General features: G+C 38.3%; 1 protein-coding gene across 2 annotated transcripts in view; it reads left to right on the forward strand.

The window, feature by feature from the left end:
• The window catches only part of LOC150081674 (uncharacterized), a 115,799-nt gene that overhangs the window by 22,248 nt on the left and 67,588 nt on the right, over nt 1–25,963 (forward strand). Inside the window, exon 1 of one of the 2 annotated variants that reach the window (XM_090378799.1) lies at nt 21,679–21,795. The exons of the other annotated variant lie outside the window; for it this stretch is intronic. Coding sequence (XP_090234925.1) covers nt 21,695–21,795 — 101 coding nt within the window. The 5' untranslated portion in view covers nt 21,679–21,694. Of the gene's footprint in view, nt 1–21,678; nt 21,796–25,963 lie in introns of those variants that run through there. 2 annotated transcript variants of the gene reach the window in all.

The following is a 25,963-nucleotide window of genomic DNA, read 5'->3' on the forward strand; positions in this document are numbered from 1 at the left end:
GCGTGCTATCACTGATAAAATAGGCTGCCACCAGTCTACAGTATCCCGGGTGCTGAAATTAAAGCGTGAAACCGGTAATATGAAGAGAAGTCCTGGATTCAGGCCGTAAGAGGGTGACTACGCATTCCCAAGCTCGATATTTGAAACGGCTATGCCTTCGTAATCGCCATGCTAGTGCTCCTGATCTAAAACTGGACTTTGAGATGGCCTCTGGTGTTGAAACAAGTGCACGAACTGTCCAAAGACAGCTTTCAGAATGTGGTCTGCATGCCTATCACCCCAAGAAGAAGAAGCCTTTGTTGACCCAACAAATGAGGAAGAAGCGACTTGCTTGGGCTAAAACAAATGTTTCATGGACAAAAGAGCAATAGGACACCGTCATCTCTTCTGACGAATCGAAATTCAACCTGCATGGCTCGGATGGGAAGCGATATGTCAGAAGACGAAATCGGAGGCATACCATCCTCACTGCATAACACAGACTGTAAAGTTCCCTGCCTATCAGATGGTCTGGGGATGCATAACAAGCAAAGGCTTTGGGGGAATTAAGTTTATTAACAGAACAGTGAATGCAGAAACCCGTTATTAGGGATCACCACACAGAAAACTGCATTTTTCAACAGGACTCAGCACCTTGCCACACAGAAAAATTGGTAAGTTTTATGCTTTTCAGATTTAACGATGAGTTTGTCTTCTTGGCTCACAAGGCTTAAAAGATACTTTAATGTTTTCCCTCGTTTTTCTCCCTTAAGGTGCAGTCATTCCTCAGAAATGCTGGCATTACAGGGTTGGACTAGCCCGGCAACAGTGCAGATTTTTGAATCCTATTGAAATTTTCTGGTACATAATGTTGTTTAAAATTGCTCAGAAGAAGCCAACAAGTAAGATTCAGCTACAGGAGAGTATTTTAAGGATGTGCTACCACAAAATTGGGCAACCGTATATCCAGAAGTTGATTAACTCTATGCCAGATCGTTTCAAGGCTGTAATTGCAGCTCGAGGAAGAACAACAAAATATTGTGGACTGATTTTGCTGATTTCCAGTACATAATACTATTACGCTAACTTGTCATTTCAGCTTGTACACGTAAATGCAATAAAACGTATGTTTGGTTGTCATGATTGCCATTTGCATGATTTCTCATATTTCCATTAATTACGCATTTTACCCTTTGGGAAGATATTTATGGCATATCATTAGGTATATCAGGTGGAGTCTTTTTATTGGATTTCATTCACAGAGATATATATCCCATCTAACAAATGCATTTCGAACATTTCTGCAACTTACAGTGCAGCGCAAAACACATCATTTGCAAATTTCGCAAGTGATGCAGTTTTTTTGACCGCCATTGTATGTTGTTACTTGCTCATGAAAAATAAGGACCAATAAGATCGGTCAAGAATCGTATGTGTGTTTTCAAATCAAATTAAAAGCGTTTCCAGTGTTGGGAATTCCATTTCTTGTAAATTAATACAAAGACCTAGGTATAATATGGGATGATAAGCTCATATTATATGCCTCTCACCTGGCAGAGGCAAGAAAGAAAACCCTTGGGGCTCTGTGGCGTGTTAAACAGGAACTGACAAGGATATGAAGTTCTAATCTCATAAAACGCTATGTGGTGAGATGTGTTTCTTCCAGGTTCCTCCATTTTAGGCCAGTCTTGAATTTGATGACCCACGTCATTGCAATGTCCGCAGGTAAACTCGGACTGGTGGCAGTTTTTAGCCGAGTGTCCGTAGCTAAGATATTTAAAACAGCTTGATGCTGTGAAAAAATCCTTCATACCATGCACAGACCATCCGATAAAAACCTTGCTATTTGAAGCCAAAAACACTTTCCTAATTTTATTTGGGATCTCAAGGACATTGGGTTCTTGAGATCCCAAATAAAATTAGGGTTCTAGAACATGGTCCTTGACGGGTGGCTCTCGGTTGATCGAGACAACATCCTTCAGAGAGCTTATGCAGACGACCTTGCTATTCTGATTTTCGGTAATTCCCGCCGAGAGCTAGAGTGCAGAGCAAATGAAGTTCTAGAGGACTTGAATATCTGGTGTCAAACACATAAACTTCAAATCTCGACTAATAAAACAAAACAAATGTTGCTAAAAGGCTCTCTTGATGTGAAATGATTAGGAGTACTCGGCAGCATAAATACTTAGGAATTTATTTTGATGACCGTCTTAATTTCAATTACCATGCAAAATATGTACTTCAGAAAATAAAAGCTATGACCTATAAAATTATTAAGAGTACCAGGAGTACTTTTGGTGTAAAGAAATCTTCCATTAAATTATACTACTCTTGTATATTTATACCAATTGTGTGTTATGCGGCTTGGGCCTGGGGATACAGAATCGGTAACTCCCTTGTTCAAAAACATCTTACTCAAGCACAAAGATTCTTTCTTCTCGCTGTGAGTAGAGTTTGTCGAAATGTCTCTACAGCTGCTCTCCAGGTCCTCAGTCATCGACTGCCAATCCAATATGAAGTAATATTACACTATCTTTTATATTGTAGAAGAAAAAAATGTTCCTGCGATTGTAAATGGTATAACATATAATACTGACCTACAAGAAAATGTAGACATTAAAAGAATGAGAAATGAATGTTGTAGAGCGTGGCAAAATACCTAGTCTACTTCTACCTTGGGTAGGGAGACCTTTAGGTTTTTTCCCAAGGTTGCTGATTATGATAAGAAAATGGACTGGTTCAATCCTGGTTTAATTATGTGACGTTTCTATATACCAGTCATGGCAGTCTTAACTCTAAATTGTTCTCATTTGGATTAAGTAAAGTCCTCTCTGCAGTTATGGTCCTCAAGAAACTGTTGAGCACCTCGTCTTTCATTGTCCTCTGTATGATGATTTTTAAGACTGGACTTTCAACTTCTAACAAATGTATTCAATTGCTCTGAAATGCCAAGATTAGTTACCTGTCCTAAGTATTACGCTGTGTTCTCCATCTATGCAGAGAAAATGTTTAAACGGAGGAAAAGAATTTGTACTCCTGAGGTTCAGTAAAATACTAACCTAATGTTAATTGATAGAAAAATACCGCCGTCTGTCGGTTAGTTGGAAAGATTTTACTGTTTTTTTTTAACTTTAGATGGAGGGGTTTAAGGCCCTTTTTATAGTTTCGGAAACCAGAAATTGTAACCATTCTTTTGAAGTATAAATCTTTGTAACAATGAGCTGGTTGTTGGAGGCTGATAACCTTGGCTTGTTTGTAGACTGTTTCCGTTTTTGGATCTCTTACCTGATGTACTAATCAGTCTGCTGGACTCCAAAGTCCAGTGTTTATTTTGTATCATTATCATTACCATTGTAAATAGCCTTTATATATCATCATCATTGTCTATAGTTGCTTTAAATTGTACACTATGTGTGCTGTTACCTTTTAGCGGCGGATAGGGGAAACCCTGGAGCCCGCAAAACTTTAATAAAATACTTTGAACGCCTCCTCCTATGGACTTCCGCGCCAATTGATAATCTTAGGAGGCTCCTGATTGTAGAATACTAGATCCTGAGGTGGCTCAATGGCTACCTAAGAAACACGTTTACCACCTCTAGATTGTGTACCATGGCGATACTAATCAAAATGAACACATCTACCCTCCCAAAACTAATCAAAAAGCTAGAAATCCCTAGCATAGCTGAAGTAGCCTTTCACCACCCAACTTCCAGCAGACCCCGTCGACATTGCCAAACTACAATGCAGTCACTGAAGAACAGGATAAATTCTGTATACCGGACGTTCCCTTCCAATACTATAGGTATGTTCCTCACCCTGGACATAGACTGTGACAGATTTCACAAAGAAAAGAACTACCAGACCGAGATTGTGCATCGCGTATACACCATCCTTCCAAACAACTACCAGATCGACATTGGTAAAAGAAAGGTCCTAACCAAGTGACTATTTCCATGTTCATAATATGCATTTATGTAATATTGTCATATACTATATCGCTGAACTGAGAATATCCCTTAAATGTTACTCTCCGTGTATATTAGCAGGAACCCCCACCCCTGACTTCGAATGCCGTTTCCGGTGTAAGGTGTACACCTCAATCTTCATTTAAATAAATAAATATATTTACCTGTAAGTACAACGTAGCTAAGAATTTGAATAAATGAATATTCAGTGAAGAGATTTCCACTACTCGTAATGGGTTCAGCGTACCTATTTCTCTAAGCTGGCTCTCGACAGTCGCAAATTATTACGATTTGGTCAGTGTGCAGATTTTTTGTCTCCTAATATTAGTTTCACAAATTCTGTGCTGTAAACAACGAGGCAGTCATTGTGTTGAGAGTAATTAGCATGATTCATGTGGTAGAAAACCACTATTCATGTCAGTGTATGCATTTGTACTATTTAAAGCCCGTTTTACACAATCATATTTCTATGACATAAATTTGAACATACTTTGCTCTTTTATACGGTTTTTTAATTTATGATTAATGTTTAATACTTTGGAAATAAAGAATTTTGAGACATGTTTGTAGAAACCTCTTAGTTTTAGCTGTAGAATATGCCGCTACATTTGTTCAGCTCAATTTTGAAACATCCTGTATACTTAATGCCCACACATCCTCATTGCTGCATTTTTTTTTAACATATTGAAATTTCCACGATATAAAAATTGACAATATTTGCGTCGTTAGGTGCTTTTCAAAATGGCAGCCTTCCTTTCTGGCTGCAACAGCAAAGTGGTAATTGGGCTGCCAATACTAATCAAAGGGGCACAAGATGAAACTTATGGTATAATGCGTGCATATGCTGGTAACAAATAATACAGATCAGTGTACAAATTGCGCAGAGTTAGGCATGTCGCGTGTTCGAATCTGCGAAAAACAGAAAAAAGTATTCTTTCTCTATCCCGTAAACTTATCAGTCCAGGAGTAGCCGTTCCGGAATATAAACAGAAAATTTAAGCGTATATTAGTAGAAAGAACCGTTCATTGTAAAGTGGTAAAACTTGATACAACTTACTTTCTGTTCACATTAATGATTTTGAAAAATAATAGGAGCAGATACAAGTTAAGTTCTTACTATGTGCAGAATTTATACACCCTGTATAAATATCTACAAGATATTTATACAGGGTGTCTCAAAAATATTGGTACAAACGTTTAGGGGAGGTAGGTAACTTCTAAAGGAATGTGAATCGCATAGGAACCCATAACCGGAAACGTCACCGTAAGTCGGTAGACGGCGCTGTTCATCAGTTCGCGAGAGGGAAAATTTCTGGTTTACTCATTCAAGCTGTAGTCGCCGCACGAAGAGCATGCATCGATATACGAACTGTGAGCTGGCAGACATGCACCTAGTGTATGGATTAGCAGAGGGCAATGGACGAGCCGCTCAACGAATTTATGGAGAACGCTTCCCAGACAGACATGTACTGGACCCCCGTTTGTTTGCGCATGTGCATCAAAATTTGTGCAATTTGTGCGATTTTGGGTCATTTAGAGGTAACAGGAGTAGTGCGGGCAGACCACGTTCGATGCGAACTCCCGCCATATGAGAAAGTGTGTTGAATGCCGTCCAGAATAATCCTACTACCAGCACACGTGCCGTTGCCTCTGCCTTAGCAGTGTCTCATTGCAGTGTACAGCGTGTCTGGCAAGACAATTCCTTACATCCCTTTCATCTCCAAAGGGTTCAGTTACTGCTCCCCCAAGATCATTCTGCACGTGTGGCTTTTGCGCAGTGGTTTCTCCAAGAAAGTGTTCAAGACTTGAATTTTCTAGCATGTATTTTGGTCACGGATGAGGCTTATTTCACTCGGGAAGGCTTATTCAATCAGCACAATGCTCATGTGTGGGCTCACTACAACCCACACAGTGTGCGCCCCCATGGGGCACAACATCGCTTCGCAATAAATGTGTGGGCAGATATATGGTCGGTAACTGCTTAGTCGGCCCATACCTGTTCCATCCCGCATGAACTCCGCTAAATATCGGATCTTTCTTGAACAAGTTCTACTTGACGATGTTCCAGCAAATGTGAGACGCAACATTTGGTTTCAACATGACGGGGTGCCTGCCCATTATGGAAGGTGTGTTCGTGACCATTTGAACAGGCGTTTTGGGCGTCGATGGACTGGCCTTGTTACACCCGTTGCCTGGCCTGGCCCACACACTCACCTGATTTATCGAGCCTTGATTTCTTTCTGTGGGGGCCCTCAAATCTATCGTGTATGAATCGCCTGTGGAGACGGAAATGGATCTCGTGGCGAGACTCGTCTGCGCTGCTGCTATTGTCAAAGAAACTCCAGGTGAGTTCGACCGTGTCCGCCAATCCATGTTGCGTCGGTGTCACGCATGCATCGCGTCTCATGGTGGAACCTTCGAGCATCTGTTGTAACATCATGAAATGCATCCATGTCGTACTCCATTGTTAATATTATGTCAAATGAATGTTTGCCACTAATTACTGTCTTGTGTCATTTTTGTTTCTTGTGCCTCTGCTACTACTTTCCCGTGACGTTTCCGGTTATGGGTTCCTATGCGATTCACATTCCTTTAGATGTTACCTACCTCTCCTAAACATTTGTACCAATATTTTTGAGATACCCTGTTTATTATATTTATTTATATATTCTGTATATGTTGATTTTAATGTGATTTACTAATTATCAATAAACATGTACAAATTATAAATATAAATATAAATGAATTCTTAGTGTGAGTATGCTAGCAATGTGCGTAATGTGTATTATGTACGGATGAAATAACAAGTGAGAATGAACGTTGGTGTGTGTGTATGCGTACATGTGTCTGTATGTACATGTGTGCACACGCACCTACCCCTCGTCATCGATGGGACTCGAGCTCAGGTCTTTTCCACCCGGTGTGGGGAGGACGGCGATCCTACCAACCGTGCTACCCACAATTAAAGTTGCACCAACTGTGCAAATTTAATTGTAGTGGATGAGAAATGCTTAACCTGCAAAAAAAAAAAAAAGATAATGTCCTATTCAGGGTACTGCATTCAGTGGGATAAGTGTGTGAAAATGGAGAATGACTGAGAATTTCCTATAAGTTTTAACTGTTGTACCTTGAATATCTATATGTAAAAAAAAAAAAAAAAAAAAAAAAATAGCCATCCTTCCAAGTTAAGTTGTATAAATGTGAGTGAACTCCAGATCACCTGTGTAAACTACGAGGTAACTGAACGAACGCCTGTGATCAATATATACAGGGTGTTTCAAAAATGATGGTCAATAATTTAAAGGTGAAAAGTACAAACTAAAATAAGCAAAAAAGGTCCCAGTGAACATCGGGCCGCAAATGAACCGTTTTCGAGATAATGCACATTTTCTGTTAAGTCCGCCACTGACTATAGGAGCGCTCTGGGAGGGTAGTCTGTATTGCTGAGACCTTGTACACGCTGGATATGGTAAGGGCACACACTGCTATGATTCAGCACAAACGCTGGCAGAGCAACCCTCCTTGTCGAAATTCCTGGATTTTGTTCAATTCTTTCTAACACCCTTTCCTCACTATGTGTTATGCTTCTGGGCCTACCTGCTCGTACTCCATGTGCGAAGCGCCCATGTTCTCGAAGGCGTTGATGTACCCTGATGAATGTGCGCCTGCTGGGTTGCCTTCGGCGTTGAAATGCTTCTTGGTACAAATGTGCAGCCTCGAGTGCACTGCCGTTGGCTTTACCATACATGAAGTGCATGTCCGCATACTCTTCGTTGCTGTAACGTCTTTCCATGTTGACTATCCTTGGACAAGTACTAGTATGCCTGCTGCGCTTCAGAGCATACCGGCGCCTCCGTAGCCAGGTGGGAAGGAGCAGCAGTGCGTAGCATACGCTTCTTGATTAGACCGGGGTTCGAGCCTGTCACCACCAAATACGGAGGATGGGGAAAGGTCAGGGAATGACCACCGCATATCCCTGGAGCAATATGGCCTTAGTTTCTAATGCTCCTAAAAACCAAATAACAACAACAACAACCTCAGAGCATTGAGAGAGGGGAAAGGGGGAGAATGAGCATAACCTAACCTAAACAAACAAGTCAGTGGTGGATCCCAACTCTGTACAGTTCACCTTGTCAGTGATGGATCCCAACTAGAAATGTGCAATATCTCGAAAACGCTTCACTTAAGGACCCATGTTTACTAGGCTTTTTTTGCATATTGTAGTCTGTACAGTTCACTTTTAAACTATTGACCATCATTTTTGAAACACCCTGTATATATATAAGTGACTGTCTTTGTGCTTCTTTATGTTTAGGTGGCACCTGCGTCCTATCGGTGTATGATGGTGAATGTAAGAAGTCAAATGTGTGAATAAAAGTGGGCTTATGTGCTGTTTCCGGTCTGCGCCAAAATGCGTCAAAAATGTACTTGTGTATATGTAAGTATGACAGATGGGCACAGCGCTTGGAGAGTGTGATTATCTGGCAGATGTTACCCACAACTTGGATTTCAGTGGGTTCAACCTATCAGGAAACTTCCCTGCCATTCTTTTTCCCTCATCGAAGCATGGCATCGAAACTGCTGATACTGACTTCAGCTGGTTTGGGATTACATAGGTGAGAACTGTATCCACAGTGCGATCCTCTCCACTACAGAGAGCGCCCTAGCCTTATGGTTTTTCTCCCCTACAAATCCCTGTTTCTCACATGCCACCTCCCACCCTAACATTTTCGCCTGGTAGACCCTAAACCTTTTACTGTTCTTGGCAGTCCACCCTCCCCCTGTGGAGGGTGGACGACACACACATCCTTAATTCTGTTTCTACCAATATAGGCACTAAAAGTAGGCAACATCGGAGACCTAACTTTGAAGGCGCTAAAAATCTGCAGCCCTCAATGCCTAGACTAGGAACTCAGATATATTAGAATTTGCTACAAAATAAACGTATCCCTCGCAGTTCATCGAAAGGGATATTAAAAATACAGAGGGCCAATTCGATCAACAAACTTCTTTACCACCCTGAGTGGGATAAGAAATTCACAAAGTGATCAAACATTTCTTTTAAATATAAGACCAAGGTATATTCAAATCCCGTTTCAGAGAAACGGGAATCTTAAAAAAAAAACAAAAAAAAAAACACAAAGTCATCTAGCCATTCCCCCCCCTCCCAGTAAAGAAACACCAGAGGAGGAGGAGAGATTTTATTTCAAATTTCAAGATTCTTTCCAATCCGTCCAACATAAATAGAAGTAGGGGATACTTCTGAACCACTTCCTTCGGCATTTCCAAAATCCTCCTTCCAGATATGTAAGAATGAAGGTCTTCGAGCATCTGTGGTGAGGGACATTCCACTTGCTGAAAACTTGACACCCTCTAACATCTAATAACATCACTTCCAAAGACCATGAATCAGCAGAAAGTGTTTGCCAGATGGCAAATAGCACAATCCGAGAATTTGAGAGCTACCTGGATTGCATCGGGCTCCGTATTAATGCACAGAAATGTGCCCAAATGACCATAACTTACAAGCAGAATAAAAATGACATCTCGATCTCTGTGAACGGGTCTAGCGTTGAAAAGGTGCACTCTCACCTGGACCTAGGTCTTAAGTGGGATGACAGACTCACCTTTGCTCAACACTTCGCCCATATGAAGACAAAAATATTCGCCGCTTTATGGGCTACCAGACAGGAACTGGTAGGAATTAGGGATCCTCAGCTAGCGACCAAGTACATTTTAATGTGTGTCCTGCCAATTGCAATGTATACCTCGCAAGTGTGGTCTTCAGCTCCAGATTCACATTATAAGTCCGTCCTTGGGATTGAGTACTGGTTCTTGCGATGGCTTAACAGAGTTGCTGGCCACCCTTTTACTATCTCAAGGGCAATTCTCTACTCAAACCTTAACATCACACCCTGGATGCAGCGGACAATTAACAGGAATATACACAGTCTCGCACAAATGCTCACAGGCAGAGTAGATGCTCCAGTCCTGGATAATATTCTAGTCAAACCGCGTGCCACTGCTAGACGTTGCGGGGAAGTAAATAATCCACTCCGTCCAGTCCTGAACAATCTTAGTAGCCTGCAAAGATTCTTCCCATCAAATACAGCGAAAATATTTAACTCACTACACATAGATGCTGAAAAACTGTGTGAGGATGCAACATACCGGAAAGAGATCTTCCAGAATTCGTACAGACTTACCGAAATATGAATCGGCTGCAAAGTACCAAAGAATTGAGAGTAAAAGTGAAACTTTCTACTTTAAGAACAATAATAATTGTTGACCGGAAAAATACACCTTCTGTAACAGTTATGTAAATAGGTAAGTTATATGTGGAATTATTAATGAATTGTAAATATATGAGCTGTATAATGTTTGTACACAATCATAAATGTGTAAATACTGTATGTATTAAACATAAAATGTGTACAAAATATTTTGGGACGAGACTACGTGTACAGTATATGTAACCAATTGCACGTAGTATCTCGTACCCTGATATGTACTTAGCACCCTCCTGGCACTTTGCCGTCCCGGGGTGGTTCCTTATGGAAATAAACAGATAATAATAATAATCTATCCAGCGTAACCCTAACCCTGAACAGTGGGCTACCACGTAACCTCTTACGATCTGCCAGGTTAACTCCTTCAATTTTGTTCAATCTTTGTTATCAACCTTATATTTACCTATCTTTAACATTAAAATGCAACTGGAAATAGGATAATTTTCACCTGCTGCTGATGATGTCCACAATACAGGGTTATGTAATTTATAACTTTGTTAATACTGTATTTTTAAGTTTATAGTGATCAGGAAGCCATTAAATAGTTTTATCCACTACGCAAAGAAGTGCTGTTTCATTCTCGTAATTGCCTACCTGCGCATAATCATGCCCTTTTTCGAACCCATTAGAACTTATATGCTAATTATGTTAAAATTTATAATAAAAGAAAAACCTTTGTAATTTTGACGTACAAGAGCCTCTTTTTGATAAATTACTTATAAAAGAATGTACACTTCTTGGACACTATCAACGCATCACTATGTGTTGGTAATGTCCAAGGATAAAAGAAAGCTGAAGAAAGAGTTCAAAAGCTGTCTAGAGGCTATAAGGTGGCAGCCCCACCACTAGACTTACCCCGCGAAAGGATGGTAACCTATCCGGGGGACATTCTAAATACTCGAAATAATCTCATATATCAATAAAAAACTGGACGTCTCTCAATTATAACGACCTAGGCAATGGACTATGATTAGGGACTATGATTAGGGACATTAAAGTAGCAACTTGGAACATTAGGGGAATAAATCATAAATTAGATGAATTGACCATGGAACTAGAAAATAGAAATATTGACATAGCAGTCATTACTGAAACAAAAAAAGAAGAACAAAGGATCCAAAGAAATATGTAACTTCATAATGATGTACTCAGGTGTACCAAGTGAAATGTGGGCATCATCGAAAGTTGCTGTTATAATAAAGAAAGAATGGGAAAACAAAATATTAGACTGCTCTTGGATATCACCCAGAACGTTGAAATTAAGACTAAAAATTATCTTATACAATAACAATCATTGGCATCTACGCACCAGTAGAAGGCACCATTGATGAAACCGTAGAATTGTATGACGAATTACAAGAGATCATAGACCAAACTAACAAAAATGAATTCCTCGTACTAGCAGGAGATTTTAATGCAAGAGTTGGTGCTCAATCAATAAACAAATGTATAGGATCAGAAGGCGAATCCGTGGTCAACAAGAATGGAAGATGCTTAATAGACCTCTGCATTTTTAATAAACTTAAAATTGCAAATACTTTTTTCAGACACAAGAATATCCATAAATTCACATGGGAAACAAGAAACACAAGGTCTATAATAGATTGTATTATCATTAATGAAAATTTAAATGACAAAATTAGAGACACTAGAGTATTCAGAGGCAGTGAAATTGACAGTGATCACTACATAGTAGAAAGCACTTTCAAAATAAAAAGAAATTATCTTAATAACAAGAAGAAAATACCAACAAAAACTACTAAGAAATTAAAAATACATTTGTTGGAAGATGAAAGCACTAAATGAAAGTCGATTGAAAGATAAACTCAAATCAGATGAAAGTGATAATGTTGAGGAAATCTGGTCAAACCTGAAAAAAATCAATTCTGGGAGCTGCTGAAGAAAGTCTTGGATATAAACCTATAAAAAATAAAAACTGGCTAAGAACTTGGAATGAAGAATTGAAACAAACAATCAATGAGTAAAAAAAGACCTATAAACTGTTCCTACAAACTAAAGACCTACATCTACACATAAAATATAAAAAGCTTAGGGCAGAAGTCAGAAAACTAACCAGAAGAATCCGACAAGATGAGTGGGATAAATTTGTTAAATCTTTAGAACGTGATATCACGGGCCCACAGAGAAGAGGTTTAAAAAAATTTTAAGAAATTACAACTAGACACAAATAATTAAATAAAAACCAACTCCATCTCTCAAGCAGAATGTAAGCAACACTATTCCAAACTATGGTATAACCCAGGCACTAGAGAATTGGAAGATGAATCTGTGGTAATCGAAGATGAAGAAAATATAACGATGGAAGAACCAGAGTTAATATTACAAAAAATCAAAAAACCGAAAAAGCCCAGACATAGACAATTTGAATGTAGAACTATTTAAATATGGAGGCACCTTATTAAAAAACGCACTACTAAAATCATTTATCATATGGCATAAGCAACAAATACCCAAAGATTGGAAAACAGGAATAGTAATCAATTTACACAAAAAAGGCTCCAGAAATAACCATAACAACTACAGAGGGATAACACTGATATCAACTACTCCAAAGCTATACTCTAATAAACTTAATAAATACAGCGAACAATTCTTAGAAGAAGAACAATGTGGGTTCAGAAAAGGGAGAAGCACAGGAGATGCCATTTTCCCATTACAACAAATTTTGGAGAAAAGAAGAGAATTCTTTTTCAACCTACCTACATTTCTGCTGTTTATTGATTATGAAAAAGCATATTACAATGTAAACTGGGAAAAACTTTGGCAGATTTTACATGAGGAAAATATCCCAACCCAACTCCGGAAAGCGATTCAAAGCCTATATAAAAACTCAAAAGTCTGCATAAAATATTCTAATGGCCAACTATCAGATCCAATTAACACCAATAAAGGAGTGAAACCAAGGATGTGGACTTTCATCAAATTTATTTAATATCTACAGCAATAAAATTCTTAAAGAATGAAAACAAACAATTAACAACGGAATACAGTTGAACAACAGGAATAAAATCCAAACTATATTATATGCTGATCAAGTTATAATTGCAAAATCGGAAGATGAACTACAGAGAGCAGTTAATGAACTGAATAGAATAGGCAAAAAGTACGTAATATCTTAGGTATCAGAAAAATGGATCAGCCACATAGAAAGAATGAACCAGACCGAATCCCAAAATTAGCCTTTTAACTACAAACCTACAGGCAAGGTATGTTCGTGTCAGACGACACCTGGAATTTCTCCCATCTCCGCTACAGGCAAGAGAGCTGTGGGTCGACCAAGACAACGATGGCGAGATCAAGACCACCTCCAAGAGCTACAACGGAACAGGTCTTAAAAGACCTAAGCCGGACCAAGTTCATGATGATGAATACCAGCTATTGAAAACAAAAATTCCTTCCAAATGAATCCCAAATTACTCATTAGCGATTGAAACAAAGGCAATGAAGATAATTTCAAATAAGAACCAAATTTACAATATAGATTATTAAATTGCTTATTTTGGGTAATCCCTGCATCCATTGTGTAATGCTAAGAATTTAATTTGTAAGGAATTGCTAAGGATTTAATTTGATTTAATGGAGAATTTGAAGAGCTGGAAGATGTTTATCATAGGAAAGTAAGGACAGAAAATGAGTATATTGCAAGTGAAAGGGAAATAAGAGTTTACGCACGATGAACTGGATGATGCAATGAAGGCTATGAAAGTTAATAAAGCCACGGGATTCGACATGATTGAGATGGATGTAGTGAAAAGGTTCTTTAGGATAAGGCCGCAAATTTTGGGGTCGGATTTTAATGAATGTCAAGAAGGTCGTTTTCCTGATATTTGGAAGCGTGCCGTGCTAATGATTTTGAAGAAAGATTCTGGTCGAGCTGCAAATGATATTGGTTCATACAGACGAACTTCTCTGTTATCATTTATTGGAAAATTATGTGAGCAGTTAGTAACTAAAAGACTGAAGGAAGGGTATCAAGATCAAGGACTGGTATCTGAAATGGAATTTGGTTTTGTACCAGGCAGATCAAAGGAAGATGACCCATGTAGGTTAATGCAGATTGCAGATGCTTCATATGTAATGGAGTTGTTTGACTTCGAGTCAGCTTTCGTAGTTGCCTGAGGTTTTGAGGCGATTGCGAATGACGCACAGTTCTATGAATATGCACAACGTCGTGAAGGATTACTTTTCGAACAGAACAGTCATAGTTCGGACAAGGTTTGCACATATCGAGACCGTTGTGCAAAAAAGGATGTTCTTAGGAATCGATTTTCGGTCCAAGTTTTTAGACTATTGTGATGAATAAGTTTTTGTGGACGTTGTCTAGCCTAACAAAAGCTATTCCGATGATTTATTGATTTTTTGGAGGCGGATTCCAGGCGTCAGCTGGAAACAAAGTCAAAACGTATCCTCAATATTGTTCAGGAGTGGACACAAAAAAATAAGTTGGAAACCTTATTTCCAATATTTGGAAACCTAAGTCCGAATGTATGTTGCTCAAAGGTATTCTACATGTTAAAATGTAGAATAGATGTCTTATATGGGAGATTTTAACTTCCCAGATATAGAATGGAACTTGTGGATTGGCCACTCAAGACACTAGCAAGGCTTTTGGGGAATTATTGGATGGTTGATTTCTACAGCAGCATGTTAGAGAGGCAACAAGACGGAGTAACACTCTTGATCTGATTATTAGCAGTGATTATTCATGAATGAAGAATAATTTAAAGATAAAGGAACCACTAGGTGGCAGTGAACACAGTGTACTGATGCGGGATTTACTTAAAAAGGTAACTATCGTCAGGTGTAAAGGGCAGGGTTTTTGCTTTCGTAAAGGCGACTACAGTGGTCTCAGAGATTTTTTAGGTTCTATATAGTGGACCAACTGATGATGTAACAAACAGCAAATTCTAAATGGGAAGCATTCAAGGAAGTAATTTTGAAAGTTACTAGGCGTTTTGTTCCAACTAAGAAATACTGCTCTAGGTTTAGGCCCAAATTGATGTCAGATGACCTAATGAGAATGGTGGCAGAGAATAAAATGCATGGGATGCACATAAATTGTCACGCGACACTGAAGCCTACGGTAGATACAAGCTAGTCTGTAATCAAGTCACAAAGGAGGTTAGGCAAGCGAAGGCAGATTATGAAAAATCTTTGGAAGTGGATGCAAAGAAAAACAGCAAAGACTTCTTTACTATATAAACTCTAAAAGGACGTGGATGAATCAGATTGGTCCACTTGATATTAATGGTCTGATTATAGATGATCATTCTCAGATAGCTGCCGAACTAAATGAGTATTTTGCATCTACATTCACACGTGAGGAGTTATTCAAGGAGGAGAGGGCCAGATGTTTATCAAACTCTAACAGGGAGTTAAATGATTTTGTAATAACTGAGAGCAAGTGGAGGAGAAACTGTTGAAGTTAAACATAAGAAAGGCACATGGGGGTAGCTGGGATCTATCCAGTTATATTAAAGGAGACCCTTAGCCATAATTATGAGAGCATCCTCGGACTCGGGGGAAGTCCTCACGGACTGCAGATGTGCAAATGTATCTCCAATTCACAAAGGGGATCAAAGGGTGACACGAGTAATTACAAACATGTTAGTTCTGTTCCTAAGAAAGGCACATGGGGGTAGCTGGGATCTATCCAGTTATATTAAAGGAGACCCTTAGCCATAGTTATGAGAGCATCCTCGGACTCGGGGGAAGTCCTCACGGACTGCAGATGTGCAAATGTATCTCCAATTCACAAAGGGGATCAAAGGGTGACACGAGTAATTACAAACATGTTAGTTCTGTTCCAGGGAAAATAATTAAGTCACTGATTAAAGAAGCATTGCAAGATCATCTAGACAAGACAGCAGTAATAATTCAGACACAGCATGGGTTTGTCAAGGTGAAGTCTTGTCTGACCAATTTGATTGGATACTATGATGTTGTCACGAAGGAACTGGATGCAAAAAATAATTTTCATATCATATACTTGGATTTCTGGAAAGCTTTTGATATTGTTACACTTCGATGACTACTGTACAAATTGGAGCAGTATGGCATTAAGGGCAAGTTGCTACAATGGATAAAATGATAGTTGGGTGGGAAAAGACAGTGGTAATCAATGGGTACTGCTCTACGTGGACTAATGTTTTTAGTGGTTCCCTCAGGATTCCGTGTTGGGCCCATTGTTGTTTTGCATATTTATCAATGATATTGATGAAGGTATATAAAGCTAAATGTCAAAGTTTGCAGATGATACAAAGGTTGGCAGGGTTGTTAATGACAGTAGGCTGCTGCAACAGGATCTGGAAATGTTGGGCTGAGAAGTGGCAACTGAAGTTTATCATTGACAAATGCAAAGTACTGCATATGGGTAGCAATAACCCCAGAGAAATGTACAAACTATGTTGCGTTACACTTAGGGTAGTAGAAAATGAAAGAGACCTGGGGAGTCATTCTGCAGTCAGATATGAAGCTTTCTGAGAAATGCAGATAGGCGCCAGAGTAGGTCATGGGGTCTTGTCAATGATATACAGGAATTTTGCGAGCAGGGATAAGGAGATGATTATCCCCTTGTATAAGGCAATGGTCTGGCCACACTTTGAGTACTGCGTACAGGTCTGGAAGCCTCATTTTAGGAAAGATGTACAGTTGCTAGAACGAGTACAGAGAAGGGCAGCAAGATTGGTGAGGGAACAAAGGGGTACTCTTATGAAGAAAGGCTTAAGTTCGGCAAATTGCAGCGTTTGGAGACTAGGCACCTGCGAGGCGATTTGATTGAGATGTATAAAGCTTTGAATGGTTTGAGCATGCTCAATACTGACAGCATTCTTCCTCTTGCTCAGATTACAAATCTAAGGGGTCATAGATTGAAACTGAGGAAAGACAGTTGTAGAATAAATGTGCGGAAGTTTGCCTTTAGCCAGCGTTTAGTTGATTGCTATAACAAACTTCCATCTGTTTTTGTGGAAGTTGATAGCTTAAATAAATTCAAGGCATAACTAGACAAACAATTGGAACGAATGGATCAGTGAAATGGGAAGGTTTTTTTTTTTTTTTTTTTTTTTGGCTGAGGTTGCACAAGCTTGCTTTCTTACATCATGTGCCTCTACTAATGTTAATGTGAGGTTCCTGCGTGATAAAGTAAAGAATATTTATATGAAATTACGAAGAGTTCTGCGCGCAAGTTAGGGAATAAAGGAGAAGCATCTAAATGTGCTGTATGAATGTTCATTTGTTCCCATAATAATGCCGTTGTGGACAGGTTGAGTCTAGTGTACGTGTGATGTTTGAATGACCGAATTATTGTGATCTGTGGTTTAACCTTAACGTGATAGTCGAGGGTATTGCATTTCTTGAACTATTATGCAAAAAAAGAAATGCCTATAAAAATGGATAATCATTAAAAAACTAGAAGATGAAGTGGAATATAAACGTAAAAGAACCATAGCCAAAAGAGATACACGAAAAAAGACAGAGATCAATGGAACAACTTTGTCGCCAACTTAGAAAAATACATTAATAAGCCACATACTAGAGTATACAAAATAATAAGACAAGTGAACAGTCAAAGGAAACGGTCAAAATTAACACAATACCGTTAGAAGATTGGCTCAACTATTTATGGACCACAGTTGAACCTCCCCTACCTAAAACAACATGGAATTAACATCTGGAATTAACAATAACTGGACTGCAATAACTACAGAGGAATCAGTCTCCTAGACTCAGGATATAAAGTATACTCAAGCCTTTTAAAACTGAAACTTAGTAAATACTACGAAAACATCCTTGGAGAAGAACCAAATGGGTTCAGGAGGGGAAGATCATGGGCGGACGCTTACGTCACACTCTAGTTTCCGATAGAAAAAAGAAGAGAGTTTAATTTGGAAACCCATCTCTTATTCATAGATTATAAAAACAACCTTCGACAAGGCGAGCCAAACAAAACCATTTGAAATCTTAAAAGGAGACAAAATACCAAACCAGCAGATCGAGGTCATCCTCAATATCTATAAAAATAATAGAACAAAAATTAAGATTGAATCACAAACAACTGAATTGGAGACAATAAATAAAGGGTGCGAGAGAGATGTGGACTATTCCAGCTTCTATTCGACATATATATAAATCACATTATAAGAGAATGGAGGAAAATCTCCAAGACAGGCATCGAAGTTAGCCACAAAACAAGAATAGACACACTGATTTTTTTTGACGACCAAGTTCTAATAGAGAAAATGAGAACTCACTGCAGAAAGCCATCTTCTCGTTAAACAAAACAGCAAAATCATTTTATATGGAAATTTCGACTTAAAAGACAAAGGTGATGGCTTTCAAAATATCACGTATCCTAAGAAAAAGATATTGAGCAAAAAATAAATAATTACATAGGAATAACTAAAATTATAAATCATAATTTCATACCTAATCTGGTGCATAAGAAAACAAGGACACGAATACATAACACCCTCGCTAGACCTATGACTCTGGGGCATGGACAATGAGTAAAGGGGATGGAAGAAGTTGCTTCCCTAGAGAGAAAAAAAATGCATCTTAAATGTTATCGTTCTACAGATGTGTATGACACTAAAATTTTGCAAACGCCTGCTGTTAAGCATCGATAGCTATTTGGTTTTATTTCCTTTCCAGTGGTTTTAAGGAACAAGAATATGAAAAAAAGTCTCATTAACTTATAAAGGTCACAAAGCCCTTATGTGAATTCTTCTCAACTTATCCGACGGGGAACTAAAGAAATTCTTGGAATACTGGTTCGTGTCCAACACTTGATGCACTTCATCAATTCTCATCAGCAACAAAACTATCCCCTCCGCGAGATTCTGGAACTACCCCGTGCCATTTAACAAGCACAGCGTGTTCAGCCCGGTCACTCTTTGAGCCACCCAGCAATAGGGGACCTGGCAGTATGGTAGTTCCACTACTGGCTCTCTTCACAACATATTATTTACTAATTAAATAACATCGCGTGAAATTTTATTTATAACCGAATAAGACGATATGTATAAAAGTGGCATAAACAGAGAGAGAGAGAGCTTGAAAAATAACTTTTTAAAAATATATTTTTCAAGTACAAATGCGCCACCAGCGTCACCTGAGTGATTATCTATAATTAACTGGTTTTTTGAGCAATTTACCAGCATTTATTCTATCTGTATTTAACAGCGAAGACGTGACTTCTTTCAAATAATCGCTCATTGCGTGACAGCGAGTGATAGAGTGAGTCAGAGTTCTACCACATTTAATGCATAGCCAAGTTCTTTGCTTTCATTGTTGCCAAAGATTTGGTGGATGTGATTAACACTGCTGGATTTAGCAACCTGTTTCGTGGCTTAAGTTTCCTTTTCTAGGGCGAACCCTTCGTGGTCTTTTTCCTTTTCAAGCTTTCTAATTGGTTTTAATTGTAATTTTTCCAGACTTATTGACAGGAAAGGCTATCATTATACTCTATCAGTTGAGTAAATTCGTTTTTAACTTAGACTGCGCATTGATTATTACTTATTGAGGTTAAATAGTTAATTTTTATTTTTTTAATTCTGTTTCAGCCGCGATTCACATTAATATTTCTCTGTAATAATTGAGAATGACGGGTTATGTATATATACATTCGAAATAGAATTCTTCAAGCGTCATCGTGATCATTCACTCGTCAATCCTGACTAATGTTTTGTAAATGTAGAAGATGGCCCACCGTGTGAAAATCTCCTCAAGAGTATCTCGTGGGATGCTCTTGAAGAGACTCCTATGATTAAAGCCGGCCCCTTTAAAATCGGCCATGTGGTAGGCAATGGCATACCACCACGTTATCTGATGCCATAGAGACCATAAAAAACCAACTCCAAAAACTGCTGTTAAAGGAAGACCTGCAACTAGGTGGAAGGATGGGATCAGTGACATTTTGCGATGCCGCTCGTATAGCATATGATCGATGGCAGTTGGAGTAATTTGTTGGCGGCCACAACAACTCCTCCGAGAACTATGTGACTGGAAGAAGAGATGCCTAGTTATATGTTAGATGAGTTTGTCGTCCTTAAAACATCTTTATTCAACTATGCATATATGGTTTACGAATTTTAGGAACTTCTTTAATTATCGAAGGTGATGATCTCCCTAAATATGGGTGCGTGCAAAGTGAAAGTCTCATTGCTGGATTAATATTAGCTATTCGAGTCCAGTGTCAGTTCACATTGTCGATATGAACTTCTTTCCTCTCTACAACAATAGGTACTCCCAGAGCTTGCCAACCTTTAAGCAGCTCAGTGAAAACAAATGTCGTTCGTCCCCACCACATATAAAGTCAAATGCCTAAGTACGTGGTTATTTTGTCGTCGCCCACATGGAATGATCCCATTGATGCTACTCATTTTTCCGACCCTGACAATTTACGATTGATGTGGTCGTTGCCAAACTACCTTAACACAGCCCCGAGTAGATATTTATGTACGACATTTACTTCTAATTAAAATAGGTTCCTGCTTGGATCCTTTTTTGCCACCTTGTAAAACGATACTCACGATGATATCTTTTGTCCTTTTCCAGGACAACTGGTTAATTTTAATTAATATGATAGTATTCATACTATGTTTAAATACTTGTATATAAAATATGTAGTTTTAGCTGCAGTAGTGGTCTTCTGTATGATAGGAACACCCAGAAGTACATACAACTTATATCGGACATTTTAAAACAAAACTGCGTACATTTTAACCCATTATGTTTTTAGGACCACTAAATGAAAGGGTTATCTTCTATGTGCCTCCCCTCGTTTAAGATGTTGTACCTATAATTCCAACGAAAACGTGAAAGTCATTTCATAACATTTAATTCACGATATCATATTTAAATATAAAATACTTTTTTCGCTTAAAAGATGTTTATAATAAAATGTAATTAATAATAAAATAAAATTATTAAAGGAAAAAAGGATAAAAATTGGTACACGAGAGGAATTTTAAATAAAATAAATATGGCGTGACCTGGGGAGGGAGGCAGGGCGGGAGAAAGAGAGAGCAGTCGTCTGTTAACGTTAATGACGTGGCTGCCGAGATAATACGAGATTTAAGCATCGTTTGGGATTTATTTTGCCTACTTGGGAGGTGTACTTTTGCCTTCGATGCCTGCCTAAAATGCTGTGACTCATTGAAATAAACAAGTAAACAGTAATTGTTAGTCGAAGAAAACGAAATACTTCTTCGCCTCAGAAAACTGAGTCACGTGCTTGCGAGGCACGCTGTACCCTTGGCAGCCCCGTTTGAACAACAGCGGATTGAAATAGCGTCAACAGTTGCATAGCAGACGACGCATTTACTTTGGTCTTGCTCACGGTGAATTTTCATTGTTGCTGGGCCCACGATACGGTTGTTGCCTGATCTCCGATCCATCTTCTGCCTACCGTAAGTCGTCTGATGTCTTTATTCTTGCATGCATGTAAGATTTCAAACCGCCCGTTCTCCCCCTTACCTCGAATCCATAACTGTACAAATTGAGATTAGACACCAACCCCCTGACCCAGATAAGACAAGGTAAGATTTATCAATTGAGATTATTTTGATGGATACGTTGCATATCCAACCGACAATATTTCCTTAAATTTAAAAGTTGAACGCATTTTAAAGATTCAGATTTGTTGCAGTAAACCTCTCAATTACATCCCTCCCTTATCCATTATACGCTGTTTCTCGATCATTTTTGAATATCACATTAAGAAATTCTGGTTTCTTAACTTTTTTTCTGAATCGTTGAATCACTTAAAAACATATTGTAGAAATGCGCGCCCACGTGGGATTTCTACGTATATTTTGAAGCGCGAATTCCTTTACAGAATTATCGTTAGAAATTATTATTCGTGGAGAGTTCAACTTTTATTTTGTGTTAAGCAATTCTGGGTACTTTTGCTCAATATTCTTATGAAACTTGGAAATTAACTGCGCCTTAATAGACGATAAATACATCGTTCCACGCAAAATAGTACAATACCGGAACAGAGATAAATATTGAAGCAAAAAGTTCTTTTTGAATAGAAAGTCACTAAATGGTCCGCAGACAACTTGGAATGTATTTTTCCGCTAACTGAACCCATGACTAATAGTAAAGGCGCGTTTTAGCAGGGAGGGATGTAACGACAGAAGGTTTCCTGCAGCAGACCTATTTTTAGCAGCGGAATGTGAACCTAGTCACTTCCAGCGCGTTTTAGTATGGGAAGGGGTAATTCGAATCGATTTTAGTAGATATCAAAATTGCAACAAAAAAACAGATATTGAAATATATAAAAGCACAGCTTTATAAACAAGAAACTTTTCCTTATTCTTTAATTAGATTTCTTTCCGCGAATTTCTAGAGAGAAAAAATATTTCTCTTTTGTCTAAGAGCGTAGTTTACATTTAAGTGGTCACCTAAAGATATTTTAATAGATTTATTAAAATTTCTTTTGACGAGGACGAAAAAAATATTGCATAAAGATACGCGAGGAAGAGGTATCTCGTTAGATGATATTCCGGGGACTATATTCTTCAGTCTATCTCATGCGAAACAATATGATGAACAATTGGTGAGACTTTCCGAAATATAGGCTTTAAAGATCATAAAGCAAATCATTAGAAGGATTTGCATTATTTGAGATAAGCGCCAATGCATCCGAGTTCAAACCTGAGTGTATTTTACTCCTATTTGCAAATGGAGTCGACCACACATTTACCAAATAGGAGGAAAGACGGTTAAAGGGTCCCCGCTAGAAAAGATAAAATCTGTGTACGCTGAAGAAATTTCTTAGAATGCGATATTTTTCTGCTTTTTCACTATCAAAGATGTAAAGAATGTGCTCTGTTGGTTTGTCACAAAATCACTTTTGAAATGGAAGATATTTTCAAAGATGGAAATGGAAAGAATTAGCAGAATGGAACAGGACAACTGAAGCGTAGTTGTGAAGAAAGCGAAATTTAGTAAGCATATTACGAACACCATTCAAGACATATAAAATGTTTAAAACCATCCTAGAACGTCCGATATATTTTTATGAAAGACACCATAAAAACCACGCTGCAAATTAACTTGGAATGCAGGTTTATCATCATCACAGGAAAGGTGTTTCCAGCGAGACTTTTTACAAGCGGATTCAAGAAAGAGCTTTTCATGCAAGGCGACTCGCTGTCTGCACTACAAAGGAGAGCCCGTTAGTAAAGTTAACAAAACACTCAAATGAATCCGAGGGGGGACGAAAAGAGAGAGAGAGAGGAGACATGATGAAAAGAGAAAGGTACTCGTATACAGAAGGAACAATGGTTTCGATAACGTGGAGGATCATTAAATGTGCAGACTTAATGGTAGCATCCAGCGACTTATAAGCTTCACTAAACAAAATTCTGGAACCAATTTTAGTCTTTGATGAAGTACTGTTGGTCTTGGACATCAATTTACTGGATCTCAATGCCACAGTACATAGAGAGAGAGAGATGTATTCTATATGAGGCGAGCCCTGTATGGGCCCTCGCTGGTAGAAAAGTGGATATAATCACTGTCCTCCCGACATTTACTGGAAAATGTCGGTTGAGTACGAATCCCGTTAATGACGTGAGGAATTTTTATAGGTGTTTTTTTCACAACATGGATGAATTAGTATGTGTTATGCAATGACTGGAAGACTTTTTTTCTTCCGGAAATTCGGTGTTTTAATCCACAGATAAATTGCACTAAAAATACACGCAATTTACAATATACTGACGCATCTTAGCCTTAGTTTCTTTGACGAGTAACACACTCTTCATAAGAGTGAAAAATCCCACTCTTATGAAGAGCGGGGATTTGTCTTCAGACCAGTCCAGTACCATTGCCACCTTCTCCTTTCTCATTTCACCATCTCTCTCGGTGTTGATCTGAGCGTATTTGATCAGGAGGAAGAAATCAATTCTCCATTAATTAATATCCTCATTCTGAACATAACGTTGTAGGGAGACTGGGGAGAGAGGAAATGGAATTCCTAGCCGCCATAGTATAATTCTCAATCTGTCTTATTTTCTGCTCACGTTCACTTGTTAATAAGTTAACAGATTTCAGTGTCAGAGTACTTTGAGACATTCTATTTTTGTATTTGCCACTTCATTTTTGGACACCAGTGTATAATATATTTCACTACAAACGATACTGAACTATCTTTTGTACTCGGCTCAAACTGCAAAGTTAGACTTCAACTTGTAAGACGACTCTATTCACCTTAAACATTAACGATGATACGTACAAAAATTATAGTAGCTCGTATAACCGACATACCCTTTTCTTACTTATATTAATCAAGACAGTAAGGACAAATAAATACTTCTAAATATTATTTATACAATCAATAAAGTAGCAGGACCTAGACCCATATGTTACAATAGGCTTAACAAACTGAAATTCGTTTGGGAGAGAAAATGTGCTAACATTTATTTCTTAAATAAATAATATTAAAAAATATTTACTTCTTCTTGCTGTTTTGATTTATATAAGCATGAAAAGGGTATGTCGGATATACAAGCTACTAAGTTTTGTACGTATCACTGTTAATGTTTTCAATGAATAGCTGTTGGAGTTCGAGTCCAGCAACTTTACAAGCTGCTGGAGTTCGAGTCCAACAACTTTACAAGCTGCTGGAGTTCGAGCCCAACTGCAAAGTTCTTTGCAGTTTGTTCATTAACCCTTGTGTATTAACGCAATGTCATTGTGTGCTGGAATGATTGATACGTTGGTTGCTACCCATAACTAAACATATACCCAACCTGCCAAAGCCAAACGTCAGGGTTTGTCCTAACTAGCTGAGTCTCTTTACTTATAAGGATTATTATAACTGTAGCTACGAAAGGAAGTGCAAAATCCCTGACAGGGACTGCGTGAAAATTTGAATAGCACTGGCTTAGCGAAAAGCGTACATCTCGGAAACAGCAACCTGCACATTCTCTCATAGTTCACAGAGAAGAGATGCCAAAAATCAACAAGAAAAATCTATGTCAAGGGGGTATCCGACGATAATAAATACTTTCTCTCCACTGTACTTGTGATTATTTTGCACCTGACATGGAAGGCGCACCGGAACTATTTCTGTATCGTTTAGTAACCGTGACCTGCTGATCTCAGACGGCTCACTCCGTTTAAATGGGTCACTCTGAACGATGCAATTCCATGTCTCTTAATGAATGTGTTAAATATAATTTCTGTTATCCAGAGAGCTCTACGATGAAGCTAAGACCATCTAGTGTGCCTTCAATTTTTATCCATTTCCGAGTCCAGTTTTTTCTCGAAATGGCTAAAATTTACAAATGTTTCTGTTATATTTATTTGACTGCATTCTTTTCAAAAAGTAGATATTGTATTTTGTAATGAATTTCAGTTTCTTTAAAAATAAGTCCACTTTCAGTATAATATCGTATTAAGACTGCGTTTATTGCAAATCATCTATAAACATATAAAATTAGAGAATTGTGTATTGCTGAAATAAAGGACCTTACGTATCTTCAAGCCCAGGAAAAACAAATAGTTCAATAACTGCAGAACCTAAATTTAATTAACCAAATATCGTATCAAAAAATATGAAAGTCATGTGGAAAACTGCGATATTGCTACTGTTCGTTCAGTTACTTTTTCAAAGTCCTATTTTTATTGATGATAACGACAGATACGTATCAATTACACCAATCGGTTGCAGAAATTCAATGTTAGCTAAAA

Source organism: Mastigoproctus giganteus, chromosome 8 (assembly GCF_048544385.1).
Source record: "Mastigoproctus giganteus isolate SK-2022 chromosome 8, ASM4854438v1, whole genome shotgun sequence".
Taxonomy (NCBI): Eukaryota; Metazoa; Arthropoda; class Arachnida; order Uropygi; family Thelyphonidae; genus Mastigoproctus; species Mastigoproctus giganteus.